At 43.2% G+C, this 22,804-nt stretch overlaps 1 protein-coding gene across 2 annotated transcripts; it reads left to right on the top strand.

Moving 5' to 3' along the window:
* Positions 1–43: 43 nt before the first annotated feature.
* On the top strand, positions 44–13,408 carry COMMD6 (COMM domain containing 6). 2 transcript variants are annotated; one of them, XM_059720943.1, is made up of 8 exons: positions 44–147; positions 1,300–1,358; positions 1,973–2,038; positions 2,173–2,249; positions 5,223–5,391; positions 8,164–8,316; positions 11,258–11,312; positions 12,698–13,408. In XM_059720943.1, the coding sequence occupies exons 1-7, from the start codon at positions 108–110 to the stop codon at positions 11,309–11,311; spliced, it is 618 nt and encodes a 205-aa protein (XP_059576926.1). In that variant the 5' UTR covers positions 44–107; the 3' UTR covers position 11,312; positions 12,698–13,408. The 2 variants fall into 2 exon arrangements, with proteins under 2 accessions (XP_059576926.1, XP_006269365.3); XM_006269303.4 differs by lacking the exon at positions 11,258–11,312.
* Positions 13,409–22,804: the final 9,396 nt, after the last annotated feature.

Genomic DNA, 22,804 nt, shown 5'->3' on the forward strand with positions numbered 1-22,804 from the left:
GAGCAACAGCCTCGCATCCAATAAGCGTGAAGCGCGGCGGAAGGCAAGAGGAGGTACGAGGGGGCGGGGTTGGTGGAGTTGGCTAGTGAGGGTGGCTGTTGCTGGAGATGGCTGCGGCGGCGCTCGTTAAGGCCCTGGAGCCCTTCGGTGACTCGGGGCGGGTGGGGGCTTGCTTACGGTGTCCGTCCTGGGGCAGGGGGGGGGTGTGTGTCCGTGTCCGTGTCCGTGTCCGTGTCCGTGTCCGTGTCCATCTGTCCTGGGGCAGGGTGTCCGTCCCCCATCCATCCCTCTGTCCTGTGAGGGGAGGGTGTCCGTCCACTCGTCCTGTCCTAGGATGTTTGTCCATCCATCCCAGGGCAAGGGGAGGGTGTGCCTGTCCGTCTCAGGGCAGGGTGGGTGTGTGTGTGTGTGTGTCTGGGGGGGCTTGGGCAAGGGCAGAGGGTTCGGAGTAGGATGTCTTGGAGTAGGTGGGGTGTGGGGAAGGGTATTTTGGGTCATGGTAGTGGGGGATATGGGGTGTGGGGGTTGAATGCTCCTCCTTTCCTCCCTCCCTCCCTCCCTCCTGTGGTGCAGGGGTGTGTTGGACATGGAGTTCGGTGTGTAAGCTCCCTGCACTCCCTTCTGTACTTAAAGCCAAGGTATTTTGGCTCCTTCCAATGGCACCTTCCTGGGGTGTCCTTTGTCAAGTATGTCAAGTCCTCCTACTTTCATGGCACCTTTCTGCAGGGATCCTGATAACCCTAAAAACCGCTGAAGCTGCCAGCTCGGGGGCACAGCATCCATCAGGGGATCTCAGTTCTCTGAAGTTTCTAGCTCCAGAGCCATCGTTCTTGGGACAGGGGTGTGGGGGGACATGTACATCTGTGCGTAACAGCTTTTTGAGCTTGATGCAGAAGTGGACCACGGGATGATAATTGGTCGAAAAGGATTGGTCCCTTCTGGCTTTGAAAATCTTGGATCGTGTTATTCAGTTCTTGCTCAGAAAGCTGGAATTTGGTTACTTCAAGTGTCTTGTTTTGGGGCACAATATGCATGCATGAAATATACCTATTCCCTCCCTTTTTGTATATTTCTCTTCTTCAGTATATTTGTGTATAATAGTTTAGCAGACTGGCTGCTTGGACATTGTCACAATGAATCAATTCTTTAGGCCTGTCAGACAGTATCTTGTTATAGAGACCATGAGGTTGAAACCTTGCCTGAAGTTTTTTTGTTTGTTTTTTTTTTTCTTGTGCAGGGGCATTAACTGACTAATATTGATTGATTTGATTGATTTTATTTATTATTTTTTATTTTTAGATTTTGGCAATACAGCTGATGTCATTAGATCAATACCACAAGACCTATTTGCAGAGCTAGTGAGTAATGTTTCTATCACTCATTGCTATGACTGCATTTGTTGTAAAGTTTAAGTGGTTTATGACAGTATCTCTGCTGGCATGAGTTTCCATTACAGGGAAGTGCCCTGAACTTCGGCACAAGTGGACTAAACCTTTTCCTCAGTGAGGCTGAGTCCATTTCATATTCATATTGCTATGGTTTTTTTTTCTTGAGTGGGGCATGCAGGGGCAGCTAGCTTGAAAAAACCGACAACTTCTTGTTGGTTTTATCTATGAAATCTCTTACCACTAGGAAAATTATGCACCCTTATGGGTGTCAGTTTGAAATTACCACTAACAGAAAGCAGACCAGTCATTTGACTATGTTCTTTTGCAATTTTGGTGGTATTTGTGTGATTTTTAGTAGTAACCTCTTACTTTATACAGTCGCCTCATCTCGTTTAGTATACTCACATTTAACAGTTTAGTAGACTGCTTGCTTGTTCACTCTCACAGCGGACCAATATTTTAGGGAATCAAAGCACTGAAATCTGGCTTCAGTTGCCTGCTCAGCTGAAGATGGTTAATATATTATTTTTTTAGTAACTGTACTTGTCCTTGACTGCTGTTCATTTAACCTTTTTTCTTTGTAGTGTGAGCAAATTATTCAGCATCTTTGCGGTAAGATCCCAGGTGTGAATGCAGTAGAACTATGTCAGGTGAGTTACATCAGTAATAGTTGGTCATAGCCACTACAACAGTTTACATTAGGGTATACAGTTTGTACAGTGAATTGTAAAATGTGCTTTAAAGAATTGCTGTTTTGTAACTATTTTCTCATTCTTTTTACTAGCGATTTAGAACGTCTGGGATTGCATTGAATGTCAGTGACTTGGCAAAGGTAGTTAATGTCGTTTCCTTTTTATTCAGGTGAGCAAAAATCATGTCTCTGCCCTCTTCCAATTGCTCTCTCTTTTTTTCTTTTTCTTTTAAGGTTGAGGGGTATAATATATATTGAGTTAAGTTTGTGACCTCTTTTGATTCCCTTATGTTTGTAAAACCAAGATATTCTGGCTCCTTTCAACCCTCAATTTTACTTTATCTTGTTTAATTAAACCATAAATCTGAATTGAGTAACTTTTTCACTTCAGCCAGTCTGTCTATAAAAATGTAGTGAATGTAGAAAGGAAGTCTTAATTGCTCCTTTGAGACTTTGTTTGCAAGTTTATAGCAGTTTAACTTGGCTACCTAAGATATCAAAATGGAAGTTGTTAATGGAGACCTTTTTACTGCTTCATAGAAAATTAGGGTTGGAAGGGACCTCAGAAGGTCATCTAGTACAACCAACCCCCCCACCCCCAATCAAAGCAGGGCCATTCCCAACTAGAGCATCCCAGCCAAAGCTGTGTGTTCTCCAAGGATGGAGCTCCCACCACCTCTCTAGGTAACCTGTTCCAGTGTTTTACTACCCTCCTAGTGAGAAAATTCTTCCTAATATTTAACCTAAATTTCCCTTGCTGCAACTTCAGACTTTTGCTCTTTGTTCTGTTGTCTGCCACCACTGAGAACAGTATAACTCCATCCTTTTTTTACGCCCCCCCTTCAGGTAGTTGAAGGCTGCTATTAAATACCCCCTCAGTCTTCTCTTCTCTAGGCTAAATAAGCCCAGTTCCCTCAGCCTGTCCTCAGAAGTCATGTGCCCCAGCTCCCTCACCATTTTTGTTGCCTCCACTGGACTCTTTGCAATTTGTCCACATCCTTTTTGTAGTGGGGATCCTAAAACTGAGCACATTATTCCAGATGTGGCCTCACCAGTGATGAATAGAGATGAATAATCAATTCCATGGACCTACTAGCAACACTCCTAGCAATGCAGCCCAATATGCCATTAGCCTTCGTGGCAACAAAGGCACACTGCTGGTTCATATTATTGTCCACTGTAACCACTGGGTCCTTTTCTTGAAGAGCTGCTGCCCAGCCTGTCAGTCCCCAGCCTGTACTAGTGCATGGAATTGTTCTGTCCTAAGTGCAGGACTTTGCACTTGTCCTTCTTGAACCTCATGGAATTTCTTTTGGCTCAATCCTCCAATTTTATCTAGGTCACTCTAAATCTTAGCCTTACCCTCCAGCATATATACTACTCCCTTCAGCTTGGTGTCATCTACAAACTTGCTGAGGGTGCACTCTATGCCATTTTCCAGGTTGTTGATGAAGACCTTGAACAAAACCAGCCCCAGGACCAACTTTGGGGCACTCCACTTGATACCAGCTCCGAACTAGACATTGAACCATTGATTACTACTCTGAGCCTGGTGCTTCAGCCAGTTTTCTATCCACCTTGCAGTCCATTCATCCAACCTGTACTTCCTTAGCTTGCCTGCAAGAATGTTGTGGGAGACTGTATCAAAAGCCTTGCTAAAATCAAGTTACATCACATCCACTGGTCTTCCCACATCCATAGAGCCAGTCACTTTGTCATAGAAGACATCAGATTGGTCAGGCATGACTTGCCCCTAGTGAATCCATGCTGACTGTTCCTAATCACCTTTTTCTCCTCCAAGTGCTTAGAAATGGATTCCTTGAGGATCTGCTCCATGATTTATCTAGGGACTGAGGTGAGGCTGACTGATCCAGAGTTCCCTGGATCTTCCTTTTCCCTTTTCTTAAATATGGACACTGTTTGTCCTTTCCAGTCATCTGGGACCTTTCTTGATCATCATGAGTTTTCAAAGATATAGCCAGTGTCTCTGCAGTCACATCACCGATCTCCCTTAGACCCTCGGGTGCATCCCATAGTACCCCATGGAGTTGTACACATCCAGCTTTTCTAAATAGTCTCTAACCTGTTCTTTCTTCAGGCATGCTAGCTTCTGACTTGAACAGACAAGCTTTCTTGGGAAGTTATGTGAAATATATAAATTCTTATAGTATAAGTTTTCATTATGATAAAGATGGGTGCTAGACATTGTTTTTTCTATTATTATTATCCTGTTGGGATTTTTTTTCTACTTTATAAAATTGAAGAATCCTGAGGATGAATTGCTAACTTAAACCCAGAATTGTTTAAAATATTTTTGTATGCACTCTAGAGAATTCAGCAGGGGCACTGCATGATTTTATTTACAGAATACCAAAAACTATAAATAGCGCTAGCTATTTACTGGATGGCTCGTGTGTGCGCATGCGTGTATGTAGCATGTATTCTCAACTGGGCTCTTTGAGATCATGGAAGAGGGCTGGCATGACTAATACCTGTAGTATTGTTGGGTTTTGGGGGTTTTTTTTCTTCTTTAGGATTGCCTTGTTGTGAGGTTTTTGTGCCGTGTTTTTCTCTCTTGCTCTGAATTTACTACATCTTTACTTGGGCACATTATTTTATTTGACTCAGGCTAATTTTTAAACTAAGAACTCTTTGGGTCACTGCCTCCTATTCCTTAAGTACTCATAAATAATACTATGATACCCAGTATTTATTATGCTATTTATGTGCATGCACACATACAGAGCTTTCAATAACCTTTTTTTTTAAGGTGCCATAGTTTAAAGGCTTCCATTAGTACTGTGGTTTCCCATGTGCTATACACAGCCGGAAAACAGTGTCTCAATCTGAATCTAGGGAAACTAGGCATGTGCATTAGAGAACAAAATATGATCCTACTTGTTTGTATAAATATAGACTGTCATAATGTAAGTTGTTTTTTTGCGGGGGGAGGGGGGTTAAATAAAAATCATTATGTATTTTTTGGTATTATTATTATTTTTTAATTAAAATATAGCTAGCAAAATACAAAATATAGACGGAGAGAGCTAATGGAAATCCTTTTGCCCATCTGGAGTGAGAGACCAATCTCTAAATTTCTGAAACACAAAATGTTGACGTCTGTCTTTTGGATCTGTTTACAGCACAGCTGCCAAAAACAATATCTCTGCAGAAGAACTCTCTACCAGCCTGAGCAGTACAGTCAATGTGCTGCCAAAACATGCAATTCAGGTCATTCGCCATGTATGGAATGAGCAGGGTAAATCTATCAGTGTGTCAGAGGAAGCTAGAAATATGGCAACAGTGGGGCAGGTAATTAACTTAAAACTTTTGGTTAACGTGAGCAGCACCTTAAATCAACTTTAAAACCACATTATGATTCATTTTAAGTGTACAAAAATCAGAAAGTTTTCTTTTTAATAGACCAAGGTGAGTACCTATGCATACCTTCCAAAATAAAAAAGGTCCCACAATTGTCTACCTTTGGAGTATTACAAGCAATGAAGATGACAAATTCAGCCATAGCAAAAAGACCTAATGTGGGTATCCATTCTGGATCTTGTTTTCTGCTTTGTTTCCTGAAATGTCTTTATTGAGCAAAAACAGCTGGCACATTTTGCTGGCAGCAGAAACTTTATTTTTTCTGCACGTGTCCAATCCAAACTGAGAATGTAATGAACTGATAAGGCATGCTTTGCCCTATTAAGGACTTAATCCCTGGTTTTAAAAGTGGAAGCTAGGATTGAATGCCCTTCAGTCATGTATATCTGATATAAATAATTAGTAGCATGGTCTTTTTGTTGCTGAACATGGCAGCCCAAGTCTGTATTTAACGTAATTTTTCATTGTGAATAATAATATCAATAAGCTTTCAGTTCTTAGTAGTATGCTGAAGTTTTCAAAACTGACAAATCATAATCACAGTTACTCTGTTTTCATAGTAATTGTTTAATCACTTTTAGCTTGAATAGTTGAAATTGACATCTATTGAGTTGACAGTTCTCTGAAGGAATCCTTTTTGTTTTTGTTTTGTTTTTTTAATCGTAAATGTAGACTTTCTTCAGTACTTGCAACTAGCAAGCCAGGAAAAAAAATGTTGTCTGGACAAGTGAAATGTAATGCCTGGCTACTGACCTGTATTTAAATCCTTGTGGATCCCCAGATTCTTCCTGTGGCTTAAAATGAAATGCACTTACCAGTATTACGAAATAGAAAAGCAAATGGCTAATTCAGTACTGACCTGCTGAATTGGTCTTCTGCCTTTTGTTAAGCAGTAGTGTTTACACTGTACTTTAAGACTACTTGCTTATGGCTATGAAGTACTCTGAAACAAAAATTTTGGACCAGTGTTTGCATTGTTCCAATTCCCTTTATTTAGGCGTTTGGCAGTAAAGAGGATTTTCTGGTTTAGAGCTTCATGAAGATGGTGACCTTGTGAAAGTTCTCTTGGATTCTCCTCCTCAGGAGTTGTACTTTGTGGGTGTTTGGGGTTATCTTTCAAAAGACAGTCCACAGAATTTCACTTAACTATTTTTGCAAGATTTTTGTTTGTTTGGGTTTTTTTGCCATGCTAAAACTTACCTTTGGTGTCTCATCATTGCTATTCCAGCTGTTCTTGTATAACAACTCTCCATTTGGACTTAGAGGGGACTGCTAATTAAGGTCAGATAATAGGGGTGTGTGAAGCTTCGGTTGCTGATTCAGTTCAGAGAAGATTCAGAGGCCAAATTACTGAATCTAAATTTGAATCGGGAGACCAAAAAAAGCCTCTGAATTGATTCTTTCAGGGGAACAGGAACTGAGCACTTCCAATCACAGCGCTCTGGGGGAGAGACATAGAAACAGCACATAAGTCTCTGTTTGCAGCCTTTCTGTCCCTTTTGTGAGCTGTTCCTGCCTGAGCATCAGGAAGGCCCCCTGCTGCAGGGTACCATCCCTGCTGGTTTCATCCTGCTGCATCTTAACACACGCACAGTCACACATGTCATGAGTTTTTGAGGTGCAGTTTCCCAGAAACCCCTGTACCTATCTCCTTGAAACCTGGCAGGCTTCATGGCCTCAGCAGGGGCTACCACCCCTACTGTTTTCATCCAAATATGCAAAAAAAAAAAAAAAAAAATGACACGGTTATAGGTATTTTGGTGATTTCCCCGTTATAGTCTATGGCCGAATCTCTCCGAATCAGCGTTGAATCTTCCAAAGCCAATTCAGCTAAATTGATTCAGGCCAGTGGGCCAAATCAAATTACTGTCCTGTGAATCGGCCAAGTCCATATCTTAATCAAATATTTCCCTATTCACACAGGCCTAGCAGATAATTATAGTGTGATTCAGTAGAGTAACTAGGAGTGGGCGAGAGGGGTACCCACTCTGGTCACCAAGTTAGGAGGGGCACCAGAATCACACCCCCAACCCACAAGAGTCTGCACCGCAGCAGCATACTCATACCAGGAACTCCAAAACAATCCCCAGCTGCTGCTGCTTTTAAGAGCAATAGCTGGGGTGAGTAGAGCATATGCAGAAAAGGCAGCAGCAGCTCAGGTTTTGATTGTGTAGGAGTTCCTGGTATAGGTAAAATTCTTGCCTGCCCTGCTCTTGGAATCTGTGCAACCCCCTGCCGATCCCCCACTTCTCCTGCAGGGTTTGCCTCAGGTGCCAGCTCTTGTTTGTTTTGCTATGGGCATGATTGATTAGAAAGCTAAATGCTACATGTTAGAGACCTTGAGAAAATGAAGCTCATGTTTCTGTTTCTCTTAAATAGTAGTTTTTGCATACAGTGTATTCACTTATTGTTGAGGTAAGTTTTTACTTAATTGGCACTTATTTGGGGAATTTTCAGTTTGATCTTTGCAAGGGGAAAAAAAAAGAGAAAAGAAAAAGAGACCTGTAGAGTTCTGTATTGAAACCAGAATATATTGCATAACATCTCCTTTTGTCTTTCTGTTTTTCTTAGTGGAATATAATGCATGCTCTAGCTATTCTGTTAGACTAATGTATTGCTGCTGATAGTGTAGTGACAGTAGAATAGATTGGAAATCGTGTTTAAAATTTATTCTGGGTTTTTGTTTTTGTTTTTTCCCTTCAGCTTATAGATATTCAATGGAAATTGGGAATGGCAGTGAGCTCTGACAGCTGCAGGTCTCTTAAATACCCTTATGTTACAATGACACTAAAAGTGGCAGACCCTTCTGGCCAGATAACAAGCAAGTCTTTTGAAATGACAGTGCCACAGTTCCAGGTTTGTGTTCTAGTTTCATAGAAGTTGGTCTCTTTAAGAATGTTTTACTTAATAGAAATTGCAGTTAGGGAAATTTGCTTTTATTTTACTAATCTTAAAATTGGAAGAGGATTTGAATAAGCACTTCTCCATACTTTTCTGACTAATAATCAGTTGGCTTAAGATGTGGAACTCAATTACTCCTTTTTAGGAACTCTGGCCTACAAATTCCAAGCTAAAAAGTGATTTATCCCAAAGTAAACCACCTCCTGACAGTGAAGCAAAGCAGCTTGTCTGAAATCACTCAGAAAATGACTGGCAGAACTGGGTGTAGAACCAAGCTCTTTGGAGTGTGAGTCAGGTGCTCTGATCATACTGCCTCCTGCTTCCACTTTGTTTGCTGTTGGTTCAGCTAAGTTTCTAGTATCTAAACAGAGTGATTTAGAAGTGTAATTATAGTCCTACATATTAACTCCTAGGGGGTGTAAAAGTAACACATCACCTAAACAGCAAGTCCTCATGTCAGTTAATAGTGAAAACTAACATTTGTGCTAGCTAAAGAAGAAACCTAGAAAATAAGTGACCACAACTTCACATGTACCCCAAACAAACTCAGACACCCCATTTCTTTTATTTTTGAAGTGGTGAGGCCACTTGAAAAATTGCATTGTTGTGGAAATGTGAGGGAGGGATGTTTTTAAAGCTGCTGCTACAATAAGTGAAAGTTGAGAGAAAGTTGTCTCTTCTCTCCTGTGTAATAACTTAGCAACAGCACGTGTGTGGTTGATTTTCATTGTGTTCTGCATAATTAAGCAGTAACAGTCGCATTCTTTTCTTGGTTGTGTGGGTCTTTTACACAATCTCCAGAGCACAGAGTAATCTGGCTGGGGGAAAAAAAGATCAAGGAGGCTTGGAACAGATGTAATAACTTTCCTTTTGTTTAAAGTGGTTCTTCACAATGATTACTCTTCTACAGATTGAAAAATCTAAACCCTTTATATGGGATATCGTACACTGCCTTCTGTGGCATGCATGGCCCTATTTGTAATGGCCATTAAAGCAGTGGTATTCAAACTTTTTGAGCTGAGCCCCCAATTTGAACTACAATTGTATTTGTGCCCCCCTCATCCCAGAGGAGCAGTGCAGCCAGGCACAGGGCACCCCATATCCTAGCAGTTGGCTTGGCTTGGCTTGGCTTGGCTTGATGGGGTAGGCTGCACCCACCATGGCTCCTGTGCCTCCTGCCTCAGCCCCACTGTGGCTCTAGGCTGCATGCCCGCCATGCTGCAGAGGTGTAGCAGCCCCCTGGCAGAGCCTGCTTTGGCCTCCCTGCCCCTTCACCCTTCTCCCCCCCCCCCCCCAGGCTGCAGTGGTGTCGGGTCCTTGCAAACTTTTTGCCTTCACCCCTCTGTGCTACATCCCCATCCACAACATTCCTTCATGCCCCTTAGGGGGGCACGCCCCACATTTTGAAAACCACTGCATTAAAGGTATGTTTGTATCCTGGTTTCCTAGTCTGTAGCAATAATGATATTGGTAGACTTTCTGAAATGTTCTATGGGTGTGGAGTACCCCACTGTTGCTGTTACTCTTTGTTTGGTATGACACTTGCGTAATGGGGGCAGGGGTGATAATAGGGGCAGCCAGCCCAGGTGCCCACTTCGGGGGCCAAAAAAGCAGCTGCAGACTGGAAGTTGCCATATCCTCTTTGTCCCAGGAACCATGACATATGCTGCTGTACCATTCCTACATACCAGTCCAGTGATACTGTTCACTTTGATCATCAGCAGCTGTCTTTTGGTCTCTAATCATTTTGCCCACCTGTGAATTTTACTGTCTTTTGCTTCTCTGACTCTAAGACCCATTGCAGCATACCCCTCCAGTTAATTGTGTCTTGAAGTGTAACCTGGCAACACATTGAAGTGATTAATAGCACAGTAAAAAGAGGAAACCAGCCAGAAAGTTACTACACACAATATGTATAATAACTTTATGACCAGTTGATATTGTGCCTCAACCTGAAGGTGGCTAGTGGTATCTCTGCAGCCGACAGTCAGCTGACTGTCCTCATGCTCTGGACTGCACTGGGCATCCCTGGTGCAGTCCCCATCCTGCTGATGATCAGCTGATTGGGAGCTCTCTGTGATGAGCCACAGAGCACTCCCAATCTGCCAATCGTCAGCTGGCTCCAGGGACTGCCCGCAGGTCAGTTTGAGCCTCTGTGTCCTAGGAGCCAGCCATTAATCAGCTATTTGTCAGGTACCTTGCCAGCACAGGGGGAACTCAAGATAACGATGCTGAACTCTCCCTGCACTAGCCAATAGGATTCCCAATCCCAAAATTACATCTTCTGCTATGAATCTTGCACATGATTAGAGGTCTAGAGAGCAGGTCATATGAGGAGAGACTGAAAGACATGGGACCATTCAGCCTGAAGAAAAGACTTAGAGGGAACTTGAAGGCAGTCTCTAAGTACGCTCCTTGTATACATCAGGGCCTGGGGGGAGCACTTGTTCACCAAGGCACCCCAGGGGAAGACAAGAACCAATGGCCACAAGCTGTTTGAAAATCACTTCAGATTAGACGTAAGGAGAAAGTTCTTTACGATTCGAGGACCAAGGGTCTGGAACCGATTGTCCTCAGAGGTGGAACAATTGCCTACCCTGGAGAGCTGTTTAAAAAAAAAAAAAAAAAAAAAAAACTTGATGTGCACCTTGCTGGGGTCATCTGACCCCAGCAGTCTTACCTGCCCAAGTGCAGGGGGGCTGGACCTGATGACCTCGTGAGGTCCCTTCCTGCCCCTAACATCTATGTATCAACATATATGAATCTATGAATGTGTGGCATGGCAGGAGGCGTGATAATTGGGATTGCAGATTGGATCCCATCGTGCCTTCAGATGAACATTCGTCAGTGACCTAGTGATGTAATGAGACTAATGAACATTTTATTTTGAAACTAGGCTTCTATATGTGCAAAAGTAGATCCTTTACTGAAAAAACATAGAAAAGCATAAGGTAACTACTATTTTTTCTGAAATGTTAGAATAGGGGGCGGGCAATTCCTTTGGGTGGTGGGCCACTTACTGAGTTTTGGCAAGCTGTTGAGAGCTACTTGGTTAACCCTGCCCCTTGACAGGTGCCCTGACCCCTGGTTGCTCTCTTGGGACTGAAAGTCTCACCCCCTACCTCCTGGCCTTTGCCACCAGAAGTCCTTCCCCTTGCCCCCAAAAATACTCCTTCCAGAAAGGGATTTTGCTGTCTTAGAACCAGAAAAATACCAAATTTATAGTCTAAAAAGCAAACATCTAAAACATTCTTTAATTTGATTTTAACAAATATTTTTGTCTTGGTTTACATGTGTTTGTGTAGCATACATGGAGGTGATTGCACAATGGCTTAAAATGAAGTCTTACTCTTGCATATTGTGGGGGGGTGTATGCTGGGTGTGGGTGTGTCTGCAGGGGGTGGATAGGTGTTGGTGTGTGTGTGTGTGTGTGTGTGTGTGTGTGTGTGTATGTGGGGTGTGGGTAGGTTTGGGGTTTGTGGGGGAAAGCTGTGTGTGCGGGAGGGTGGCTGGGGTATGAGAGACGGTAGGGGTCTGCATGTATGGCAGTGCGAGGGGTGGGGTGCATGTGTAAGCGTGAAACACGTGGGTACATCTGTAAGGTAGGGGGGTGTAGGACTAGTGCCACACCCCCCCCCCCCCCCAGCATGAGCCCTGTGCTTCCGCCATACAGCCATTAGCCACATGGTGCCGGAGCGGGGCAGGGAAATGGCTAGGGCTGGGATGGGGCTGGGCTGCCTGCGTCCTGCTGACTGCTCCCCCTGGGTCCTACTGTCCCTGCCTCCTGTCATCTTTGACAGGCAGCCAGGAGCAGATCAATATTTTTCCAAACATTTTAGGAGCCCCACAGGCTGGATAGAATGGCCTGGCAGGTCAGACTTTGCCCACCCCTGTGTTAGAGTATGTACGTTCTCAGTATCTTCTGGTAACCATGTAATGTATCATTGCATGGTTTAAATACTTTAAGAAATGGACTCTGCATACTAGATGTCCAAAGTGTTTCTACTCCTAGCTTGAAATACTTTCATGTACTGCACCCTCCAAAAAGTTATAGTCTTAAAGCACATTTTCCAATTTTTCAAAACCTTTTCTTTTCCTGACAAACCTACACAAATAAGGTATGAGGCCATGCAGCGTTAATAGTGACAGTAGCAAAAGGCTGACTAGTACAAAACATGCTGGAAAGGAATGATTATTGCAAAGAACTGTGGGTGATTATGAGTAAAAAAACAAACAAACAAAAAAACTCAGACAAGAAGTAGTGTTAAATTGATTATTTAAATTACAGTGCGTGTTCTTATGTAGCTAAAATTAACAGTAACTTTTCCTTTTCCAGAATTTTTTCAGGCAGTTCAAAGAAATGGCAGCTGTTCTTGAGACAGTTTGAACATAACACTGTTTAAATACTTAGACTTCAACATGCTTTACTTGATCTAAATAAGCCTTTCTATCCTGCACAAGGAATAAAATGTCCATATGTAAATGAGGTATGTATTCTTATGGTCTCATCTAATAATAGTTCCTGGTACTATCTTTAAAGAAAGAATACTCAAAGTTGCTTCACTTTCAGACATTTTGGAGAAAAACTAGCAGGAACCAGCTCTTGCAGGGATGCGGTCTGTATAAAGCAAACTGTTAATTTTGGCAGAAGATCATTCTGCACAGCTAGACATGTAATGGCTCAGGTTTTTCCTACAATTCAACAGCAGAAGCTATGCGTATGACTACAATGTGGCAACACCCATGAAAATGTTAACTTCGCAGAGGAGATTACTGCTAGAAGTGTAAACCTCAGGTCTACAATTTTCTGTTTTAAAATTGTCACGATGCATTTGGCATGCGCATAGCTAACGGCAGAATTGCTAGTATGTTGAATACATAAAATCAAATACAACAAGCATATTGTTAACTCTAAAGAACAATTTTGTCACTTGATTAATTTTCTAAATGTGTTGACAGCTGGTTTGTGCTCTCTTTCACTAACTGTTGGAGGACATTTTGAAAATGTATCAATAAAATTATTAATATTATTTCTGCATTAAATTTATATCAGATATTTGTATTATTTTTATTCTTTGAGCTGGAAAATTCAAGATTTTTGAAGTTTCAGGATAGGAAATAAAAATGTTAATGTGAGCATAACCCAGAAGTGCCACTGCTAAGAGTCTACCAGACCATTTGACCAACACTTTTTTGTTTTTGTAGCAGGAATACACAGGATTATGTAACTTTCAGAGAATGGGTTTCCTGAGCAGACAGTAAGAAGATTCTGACTTAATGGCCAATTTAATCAAGGGCAAGAATAAATTTAGATAGGGTAAAATAAACCCAGTGTTCTCTCTCTTTCTTTCTAGGTTGTCATACAATCAGAATAGAACTGATATGGAAGATTTAGTAATATAACTAGACCTAATGTAAACCATATAAAATGCACTGCTGAATACCATGTAGTATGCTTCTGGTAGTTCTGTTGTATTGGACACCACTGGTGTAGTGCGGCAATATGCACAAGCTGAAGAATGAATGGATGAAGCTGGCTGAAGTTTAGGTTTATTGACTCCCAAGCAATGGTGATGGGTTGGGGAAACTAACTGGGGGGAAGGTGAGGAAAACAAGTGTAAACATCTTTAGCCTCCACAGTGAGAGTTTGTAGCCATATTTTTGACCCAGTTTGTCTAAACTACTTTTGTCAATCCTAGGAGCTACTTTTAGAAATTTGAGTAATTACACCAACATGTATCTTTCAATGTAGAATCAGCTGGCAGAGTCTGTTTTCTTTTTGACTTTGCTTCCATCATCTCTGCCTTTTGCATCAAGACAAGATGACTGCAAAACACTTCATGTGGGCATGCTTTGAACCACTCAGATTCAGAGTAGGACAAAAATGGATCTTCCTGTTTTGAGTATTAGGCAGAGGTCCTAGCATTTATTCTCAGAATTGTACTGGATTGCAGATGAATCACAAGGTACTAGGTTTGACATCCTGAAAGGTGGCTTGGGTTTTGTCATATAGCCAAGGAACAGACTGACTGCTTTTGCTGAGGTCAGTAGAGGTGCTTGAGTGCAAAGTCCTTGAGCTGAAAATAAAAGGGAACTACTTGCAGGAATCTGAATGTCTGGCCTTTGGTATATTCTTTACCTTAGTTTGCCAGAGCTTGGGTTTCTTAACTTCCTGGGCATACTATAGAGAGGGGCAGGGATGATTCACATTTTGTAGGCTAAATCTGAGATGCTTAAGTTTTTGTAAGGTTTTGTACTCAGGAAGGTGGTTGACACAGAGTATCATGATTATCTGAAAAATCTCTCATTCTGTAGAGCACAACAACAAAAAGTAGTTGACTGGAATCTTATTTCATTTTAATTTTTGTTTAAGAGTTTTGGAATGTGCTTGTAGAAGTTCCTTCAGGCTTTTTTGTATAGCTGAAATGGTTATGATGCCATTGGAACCCAACTGGAGAAGAGAAGCTTTACTTACTAATGCCTCCTCTTCCAGAAATAGTAAACTAGCAGTTCCTCTAAGGTAGAGTAAGAATCCTATTTCCAGTCCTGTTTGTTACCTCCCAGTAGGGCACGTCAGAGGAGCTGACAGTTTCTGTAGTGAAATTGTCACGTGGCAACCTGTAAATGTCCCAAAAATATTTGAGATGTCCCTCTCCTCCAGTATATTGAAACTGTTCTTGAAGAACTCTTCAGCTTTTCTTATTGGCATGTCTGCCTTGACAAACAGTCTCAGCAAACACCTTTTTGACTTTTAGACAAAGTTAGCCACTTAGACAAACCACAATTGTTTTATTTCAGTTTCTACCACATGTAGAGATTTCTGCCTTAAATATTAAAGTAATTTAAATATTCATAATTAAACTTGTAGAAACTAGAAAAAAATATATTTGGCATAGTGAAAGAAAAAGGCAATATTACTATTGTCTAAGTAGAATTTGGGCTTTTACCTTGCCTCTGATATTATTTATCAAATTAATTCTTGATATTCACAATATTGAAGTTATTAAAAGTTTGGGTAATTCAGTGTGGTCTGTTTCTGTTTTTTTGTGTTGGTTTGAATACTGACTGAGTGAAAGGTTGTCTTGACACCTGAGATCATGGATGCTGCAGAAGAGGGCAAATGTAACTTTCTAACAAAACGCTTTTATGTTCAATTAGGCAGAGCTTTAGCCACAAGTCTCTTCTCTGAAATAGGGGAAACTGAAGAATTCAAAGCTAAAATACTAGGGGGAGTACATAAAAGAAGTAAGGAGCAAGTATCCTGGAAATCCTCTCTGAAAAAGGAGAAAAGAGGGCATAGGAGATCTAAGTCAACAGGATTGCTACTTCAAGAAAAGCAACTGTATTTTGTGATTCAAGTACTTTAAAGAATACAAGAAATTGCACAACTCTTGTCTGTTTAATGTGTAGAGAGGAAAGGAAGGGTCTTGTGCAAGAATCAAGAAACCCATGAACAGGAGTGGTGAAAGGAATCTGGTCTGGTAGTGGAGGAGAAAGGGGTTTGTTGCCAAGAAAGGGAAGAGTCTCCTGTGTTCAGTGCACAAATACCAGAACTCAAACTCTTATTAGCCAAAAAGTAGGAAATACCCACAGAAATAGGGGTTACTACCTTATTTCTCCTTCCCAGTCTTGCATTGTAGCCTTTTCTAAATCAGTCTGCTGTCAATTTACCCTCAAGGAGGTCCTGGTTTCATCTAGGTTTTCTCTTCTCGTGCAGTAAGAGAACAGCTTCTAATCCTTTAGAGAAGGGTACATGGATATTTTGTTTAACCATAATTCCAGGACCCGAGGTTATCTACAAGGGTACCTATTTGACTGCAGGCAGGGGCCTTGCTTGGGGCAAAGATAAAGAGAGTTTGGGGGACAGATGAGACGACCCTAACAATTTTCCGTGTTCTGCCCAGAATCTCTCTACAGGTTTGGGGGGTTCCCCCACCCTTTAATCCTCCTTCCAGGTTTCAGACTACAGGGCCATCCTAGGATCCTAATCCATTTGAATTAATTTAGGAGGTCATAAAACTTCTAAGTGCTTCCCGGAAAATAAACAAAGGCTGCTTTTAATTTATGATTTTTGCTTCTTGGATATTCAGACTCTTCCCTCACTTTACCCCCTCACCTAAGCCATTTCATTAATGAAAGAAATACCTCATGGATCAAGCTTGTCCTTTGAAAAAACTGATGCCATTTGTCTTCAATCGTTTGTTCACTAAAACTCCCTCTAAAAATAGACATGATATTCAATAAGACCCAACATATTGTGTGAACCCTAGACCTGTGAATTTGTGTTCCCTTACTTGCTTGTTAAAATACAGTTTCTTAAGATTTTGATTCCTGCTTGTCAAAATGTTTCCCCATCATTATAAATATTTTAAAAGAAAATAATTCTTTGTATTTTAGTTTGTGTTTTTTTCTTTGTATAACTAGTTTATTGTGTCTGCCCATGGCTAGGGGCAGGTATTCAGAAAGCTGGAGCCTGAATTCGTTCAGCCTTTGCAGATTAGTCTAACCCAGGGGTGGGCAAAATGTGGCCTGTGGGCCAGATGCAGCCAGACAGACCATAATATCTGGCCTGTGGAGCCCCTAAAAAATTTAGAAAATTAATATTTATCTGCCCCTGGCTGCCAGTCACGTAGCCCTTGATGGCTTGCCAAAACTCAGTAAGCGGCCTTCCGCCCAAAATAATTGCCCAGCCCTGGAACCTGGCTAGGCTGAATCAGTTTGTAACTGCACAGACATGTGAACACATGCCTGCAGTTGCTCAGGCCAGGAGCTGGGGGCAGAGTGACCCTCGGCTACAGAAAAGCTGTGCTATGGGGTGGCCAGTCGGCTGAACTGGCCCGAGTGGGATTTCATTCCCCCCTCCCTGTCCCACCGGCAGGGATCTGAGCTTGATCTGTTGGGTGCCCCTTCCTTGCTGCTGCAGTCACGGGCCAATGTGGCTTCTGATGCAGAGGGGCAGGGAAGGGGTTTATTCTTTCCTCCACCCCTACTGCCCCTGGGGGATTGCAGTTGGGTCTGCCCGACCTGACCACCACTGAGCGGCAGAATGAGCCCCTTCCTGTCCCCTTCGCTGGATGCCAGAGAGAGGGGGAATAACCCTGGTCTCTGCCTGGCTGAAGGGCCCTTCCAGCTAGTGTTTGGCCCAGAGGTGTGGGTTGGCTGGGAAGCAGGCTTCCTGGGCCAGCTTGGAGGTGATGGTAGACCCCAAGTCAGTTGTGCCCTATGCCCTGTGGAGCACCCAGGGCTGTAGCCTAACTATAAGCTGTGGGCTGGCCATGGTGCGGGGCTGTTCTGCTCCCCTGTCTGTGGGTGCCGCTGTGCCACGGGGGGTGGGGGGGGTGCGGAAGCTTCTGCCCCATACGTGGAGCTCTGGCTGCAGCCCCAAGATAGCCTTGGAAGGCAGAACGTGCCCAGGTGGAAGGCTTCAGTCCGGGGGCTGCAGCTGGAGCTCCACACGCAGGGCAAGCTGCAGGGCTGAAGTTCCCCCCCGCTGCCTTCAGGAGTGACAGGAATGGGAGGGGGCGTCACTGTGGCAGGCAGAGTGAAGCTGGCTTGGCTTGGCAGGGCTTTCTCCTCTTGCCTCCAGCTGCAGCTCCTGCCACACCCAGCAATGGCACTTGGGGCTGGGGGAGATCCCTTCAGTCCGGTGGAAGAGCTGGCGGGCCCAGAGCCTGGTAGCCACCCACTTTGGCCTCTGAGCCAGCTCAGCTAGCAGCCCCCAGCCACGAGCCAGGTTGGGCTGGGCTGCACCTGCTGACAGAGCTCAATGTCCCTGTCACTGAGCCTCAGCTGCTAAGGGTGGCCCCACCCCCATGGCCTGGCCTGGCCAGACCATGTGCTGCTTTGGCCAGAGCTGAGTGAGGCTGGTCCAGGCTGCAGGAACAGGGTCACCCCCGGCAGCTACAGCTCCATCACAGCTGACCCCGGCTGAGCCAGGCTGGGGAGTGCCACACAGAGCCCCCTTGCGGTGGGGGCAGCAGGAGGAGGGGAATGAGTCCCCACTGGCACTGAACAGAGCCCCCCTCCCTGCCCCATGGAGGGAGGTGGGGGGAGGAGTGGAGGGAAGAGTTCCCCTCTGGGCAGCCCCGGCAGGGGAGGGATAAGGAGGAAGAGCCCCTCACCTGCCAAAACTGAACAGAGCCCCCTGCCCTGCTGCGGGAGTGGGGGAAGAGTCCCCCTTCAGCAGTCAGGCAGCCTTGCAGAGTCCTCCCCCCTACCCTGGAGGGAGGAGCGGGAAAAGCCCCACCCCCAGCACAAAACAGAGCCCCAGCATAGCCCCCTTAAGATGAAGGTGGCAGGAAGAAAGGTTAATTCTTCCCTTTGTCCCATCTGCCCTGAAGCTAGGGTCTGCCAGCCCCAGTGGCTACTGCTACAGCCCTCTCCCACTGCTCTCTGGCAAACAGACAGACTCCTGCTGCAGTGGGGGAGGAGAGGAAGGAGGGAAGAATTAACCCCCTTTCTGCCCGCTTTGCCTTGACAGGGCCATACCTGCCGTTGTCTCCACCCTGCTCCAGCTAGAGAGCAGGGGGGTGGGGTCAACCCTGCTGTGGAGCAGAGAGCCCTGCCCAGCCCAGAGAGCATGTCAAATGCTGGAGGAGTCTGGTTTAACTTAAACCGGGAAGGGGTCTGGGACAGACATTGCATAAACTGGTTTGTGCCAAATCAGTTAAGTCTGATACTGCATTCAACCAGGTTTATCTCAGACTGGTTTTAGCCATTTTTAAACAAGTTTATTTGCACTGTCTGTTCTGTTATAGGTTTAAGCCAGTTTCTGATCACTTAAACCAGTTTATGTGTAATGCCTGCTCCTAGCCCATGTGTTTTAATAAACTGCCTTCCTTTCCAAGTCCACATTTATCTTGTAGCTTTTTCAGAAATGGATGCTTTTCAATCTTTATTTAGGCTTCACAGCAAGAAGCCTGATTTTCAAATAATTGAAGCAGCCAGGAGCTCCCAATGATTCCCCTGATTTCATTGGGAGCTGCTGACTGCTTAACTTGATTTTGTTTTTGTTCAGAAGGTAAAATCTCTCCATCTTATGTGGAAAAAGGGATATGTATTCTGATTCATATGCTTTTATTTGCACGGTGTACAAAATAGACATTGGGACTATTTAAAAAGACCTTAAGATTTTCCAAGTATGATCATTTCAGCCAACATTTTTAATTATATGATAATGTTTGCAGTGAGACATTGGCAGAAATATCCCTATCTTTTATGGGAGCAGGATGGAGCCTTAATTCAGACAAAATAAAGCTTAGCTGTCTGCCTTTAATTTTGGAATAAATTGCTTTACCAGGAGGAAATCAAAAATGCAAAAGGCCCAATTTGTCTTCTTTCTTAAGATGTTTTTGAATTGGAGCAAATGGGTACTATCCTAGATGCCTAAGAAAATGTGAACCTTAGTATGAATGTCCAAACTAGGGCTTCTTGTAACTGTGAAACTGTACATTGTCAAACGGGCTTTGGCTAAGAAGTGTAAGTATTGATCATGATCACCTCCTGAACTAAGATTCTTGGGCCACTTCTACTATTACCTGTGTAAAATTGTTTGCCTTCATTCCAGGTAGCCAGGGAGTTAGTGTGGAATGAAGTACATGTTCTGTTAGTTATCTGTTAGTTACCAAGAACAGTTGGTTATTAGCTTTTGCAAGGTGGCTCTTACTTTCTCTTAGGCAGAGATGGGAGATTTGTTCAGGACAAACTCCAAGCTCTTTCAACTGTACGCCCAGCAACTTCTGTTTATGAAGACGTAAGTGCCATTCTTTTCAAAACAGTCTGTTTTATGAAAAACCACAAACCTTGCCTTTTACATCATCTTGTTATGGCAGCAGTCACCAGGTGGCACTGTTACATACAGCCCTACAACTTTACTTTTTTTCTTAGCATGTTATCAAGACTCCTTTGAAAGACTAGGGTGGTGCTATGCCATAAGCCTTTGAGCGAAGCAACCATTTTCAGAGGAGCAAAATATGTGGTATGATCCCCAATGCCTCACAGACCTCTGAATCTAGTTATTTTCTCCCCCTCTGAGTCTAGTAGTATAGCTGCATTGCAGCACTGTGGGTGGCCTGGTTAGCTCAGAGAAGCAAAGCTACTATGCCTGGGTGCACCTTGTGTGAATTCAGCTATACTGCTTCTGGATCCAGAACCAGGAGCATTCTAGTTGCATTCTTGAGAACGGTGCCTAGCAGTACAGAAGCTTTAGGGGCAGTGACAGTCCTTCTTCAGGGGCTCTTTGTGAACACTGGCGCATGACTAAATTTCATGACTGTCCTGGGAAATTCAGGGCAGGTAACTTCTCCCAAAGTGAAGTAATTGTATCAGCTAACTGGTGGGTTATTTCTGTTCATGATGAGTGTTTCTCGGGATAGAAGAGCTTTCTGAGCAGCTGTGGGGGGGCTGGGCTTATATTTGTGGAAAAGACGATTGTCTCTATACCTGTTTGTGATGAAGTGTGTTCTAGGACTACAGTATGTGTGCAAATACAGTAAGTTCCATTTTAAATATATAGGTTTCCCTCACTTTATGTTGTACATGTGTTCCTGGAAAATGGCACATAACGCTAATTCACATAAAGGGAACCAACCCACTTTACAATGTAACAAATAGGGATACATTCCAAGACCTCAACTGTACTGACCCCCAGACCCATTTCTACTACTTTTACAAGACAATTTTGGTACTCACCAACAGCAGACAGTACACATAAGCACAGGGTGGTGGTAAATGTTACCATAATGGGGATGGCAACTACAGAAACACATGTTGCAGACCATGAGCAAGGAACATAGATCCACACAGGAGACTATATTTTGGTGCGCATCATTCCCACAATGCACCGCACGAAGCAGCCGATTGTGGGCTTCCACCACACCAATCGCATAAGAGTGAATTTACCTTACATAATTTTTGGTCTATAAAGGTTCATCGCATAAGAGCAAATTCGCACATACAGAACCCGCATAAAGCGAGGGAAACCTGTACCCAGACTGTCACTGAATTCTCCTTCTCTAGGAAACACCTACAGAGCCCCACAATTCTGCAGGTGATCTCTAACATTGGTTTTGGTAGAAGAGACTATAATGTTTTAGGGCAGGAGCGCTTTTTGTTACTTGATTTAAAAGGTGAACCAAAATAATGCAAAAGATGCTTCTCTAGCCTCCCACATTTCCAGTCTAAATGCTACCGCCGCACTTAAGGTTGTAAAGTTTATAAATCAGGCAAAGGAACTAATTATGTTGGTTGCATGCTTCTACTTGGTGTAAGGCTATGTAAAATATTGTTCATTCATTTTTAAGCTAACTTGGAAGAAAAGGATGTGCGTGGTCCTGCGTGACTCCAAGAAATCTATTTTTGTGCTCCTTCCTTGGTTTTCTCCAGGAGTATTACATCAACAGTTGCAGCCTCTAATGTGATACAGGGGAGAAACCATAGATAGCTCATCTAAGGATAGAAAAAACACTGTGGCATTTTTAATTTCACTGTGTGGTAATTTTTATCAACTGCTAATGTTATAAAAAGCTTGGATATGGTACCTTACTGGAAAATAATACATTTTCTATTTTTCATTTTCTATTTTACATTTTCTATTTTTCAAATAGATTTTGACAGTGATGTGCTGTGATATTTTAACAAGGGGCATCTGCATTTTTCCCAGAATGTGAAGTCAGCTGTATAGGTAACATTTTTCAGGGAAAATTTTCTTCCTTCCAAAATAATCTTTCCATACCCAGCCCCAAATCTGTTAGCTCCTCCAGCCTATATGCCCTAATTTCTCAATCTTTCCTTTACCCTATGTGTCTCCCCTATCTGGTGATGGTTCAGCACACCAATAGTTATGACCAGCTGAATGGAGATGAGAGCTCCAGCATCCTTTAAAGTTCCAAAATGAGATGGGATCCAGGCACTGGAAGGGAAAGTTTGGGTTTCAGTAGCTGAAGGACTCCATTCAATACAAAAAAATGCTAGTAGCTTAATCCTTCCTTTTTCTCCTCAACTTGTGCTTCTGGAGTGGATGTGAAGGACAGGGGCATTAAATAATGTATACTTCCAAGTGCTGAAACGGTGGTTACAATTACTGTGTTATGGCAGCCTGGCCAAGGGCTGAAGACTTTAACAGACAGATGGCTTAGCATTTTGGGGGATAACCTTTCAAAAAAGAGAAAAAAAAAGTCAAGGGCTGTTCTCATGGCCCTCAGGCCTCTTCTTCAGAAACAGATCCTATCTGCTTCGTGCTTTCAGGAAATAATCGGTTTATGCTTTCATGGGGTCTTTTGTAAGAAGCTTTTAAAGAGGAGCTATTATTTTTCTTCACTTGGCTTCAGGCCTGCTCTACTGACAAAGGACTGCAGGATAATTAATGGCAGAAAACATTTCTGGTGCTCAGTCAAAGGCCTTTTTGAAGAAAACAGGTAGAATATTTGAAAGAGATGGCTCTTAA

The sequence above is a fragment of the Alligator mississippiensis genome, chromosome 1, assembly GCF_030867095.1.
Source record: "Alligator mississippiensis isolate rAllMis1 chromosome 1, rAllMis1, whole genome shotgun sequence".
Classification (NCBI taxonomy): Eukaryota; Metazoa; Chordata; order Crocodylia; family Alligatoridae; genus Alligator; species Alligator mississippiensis.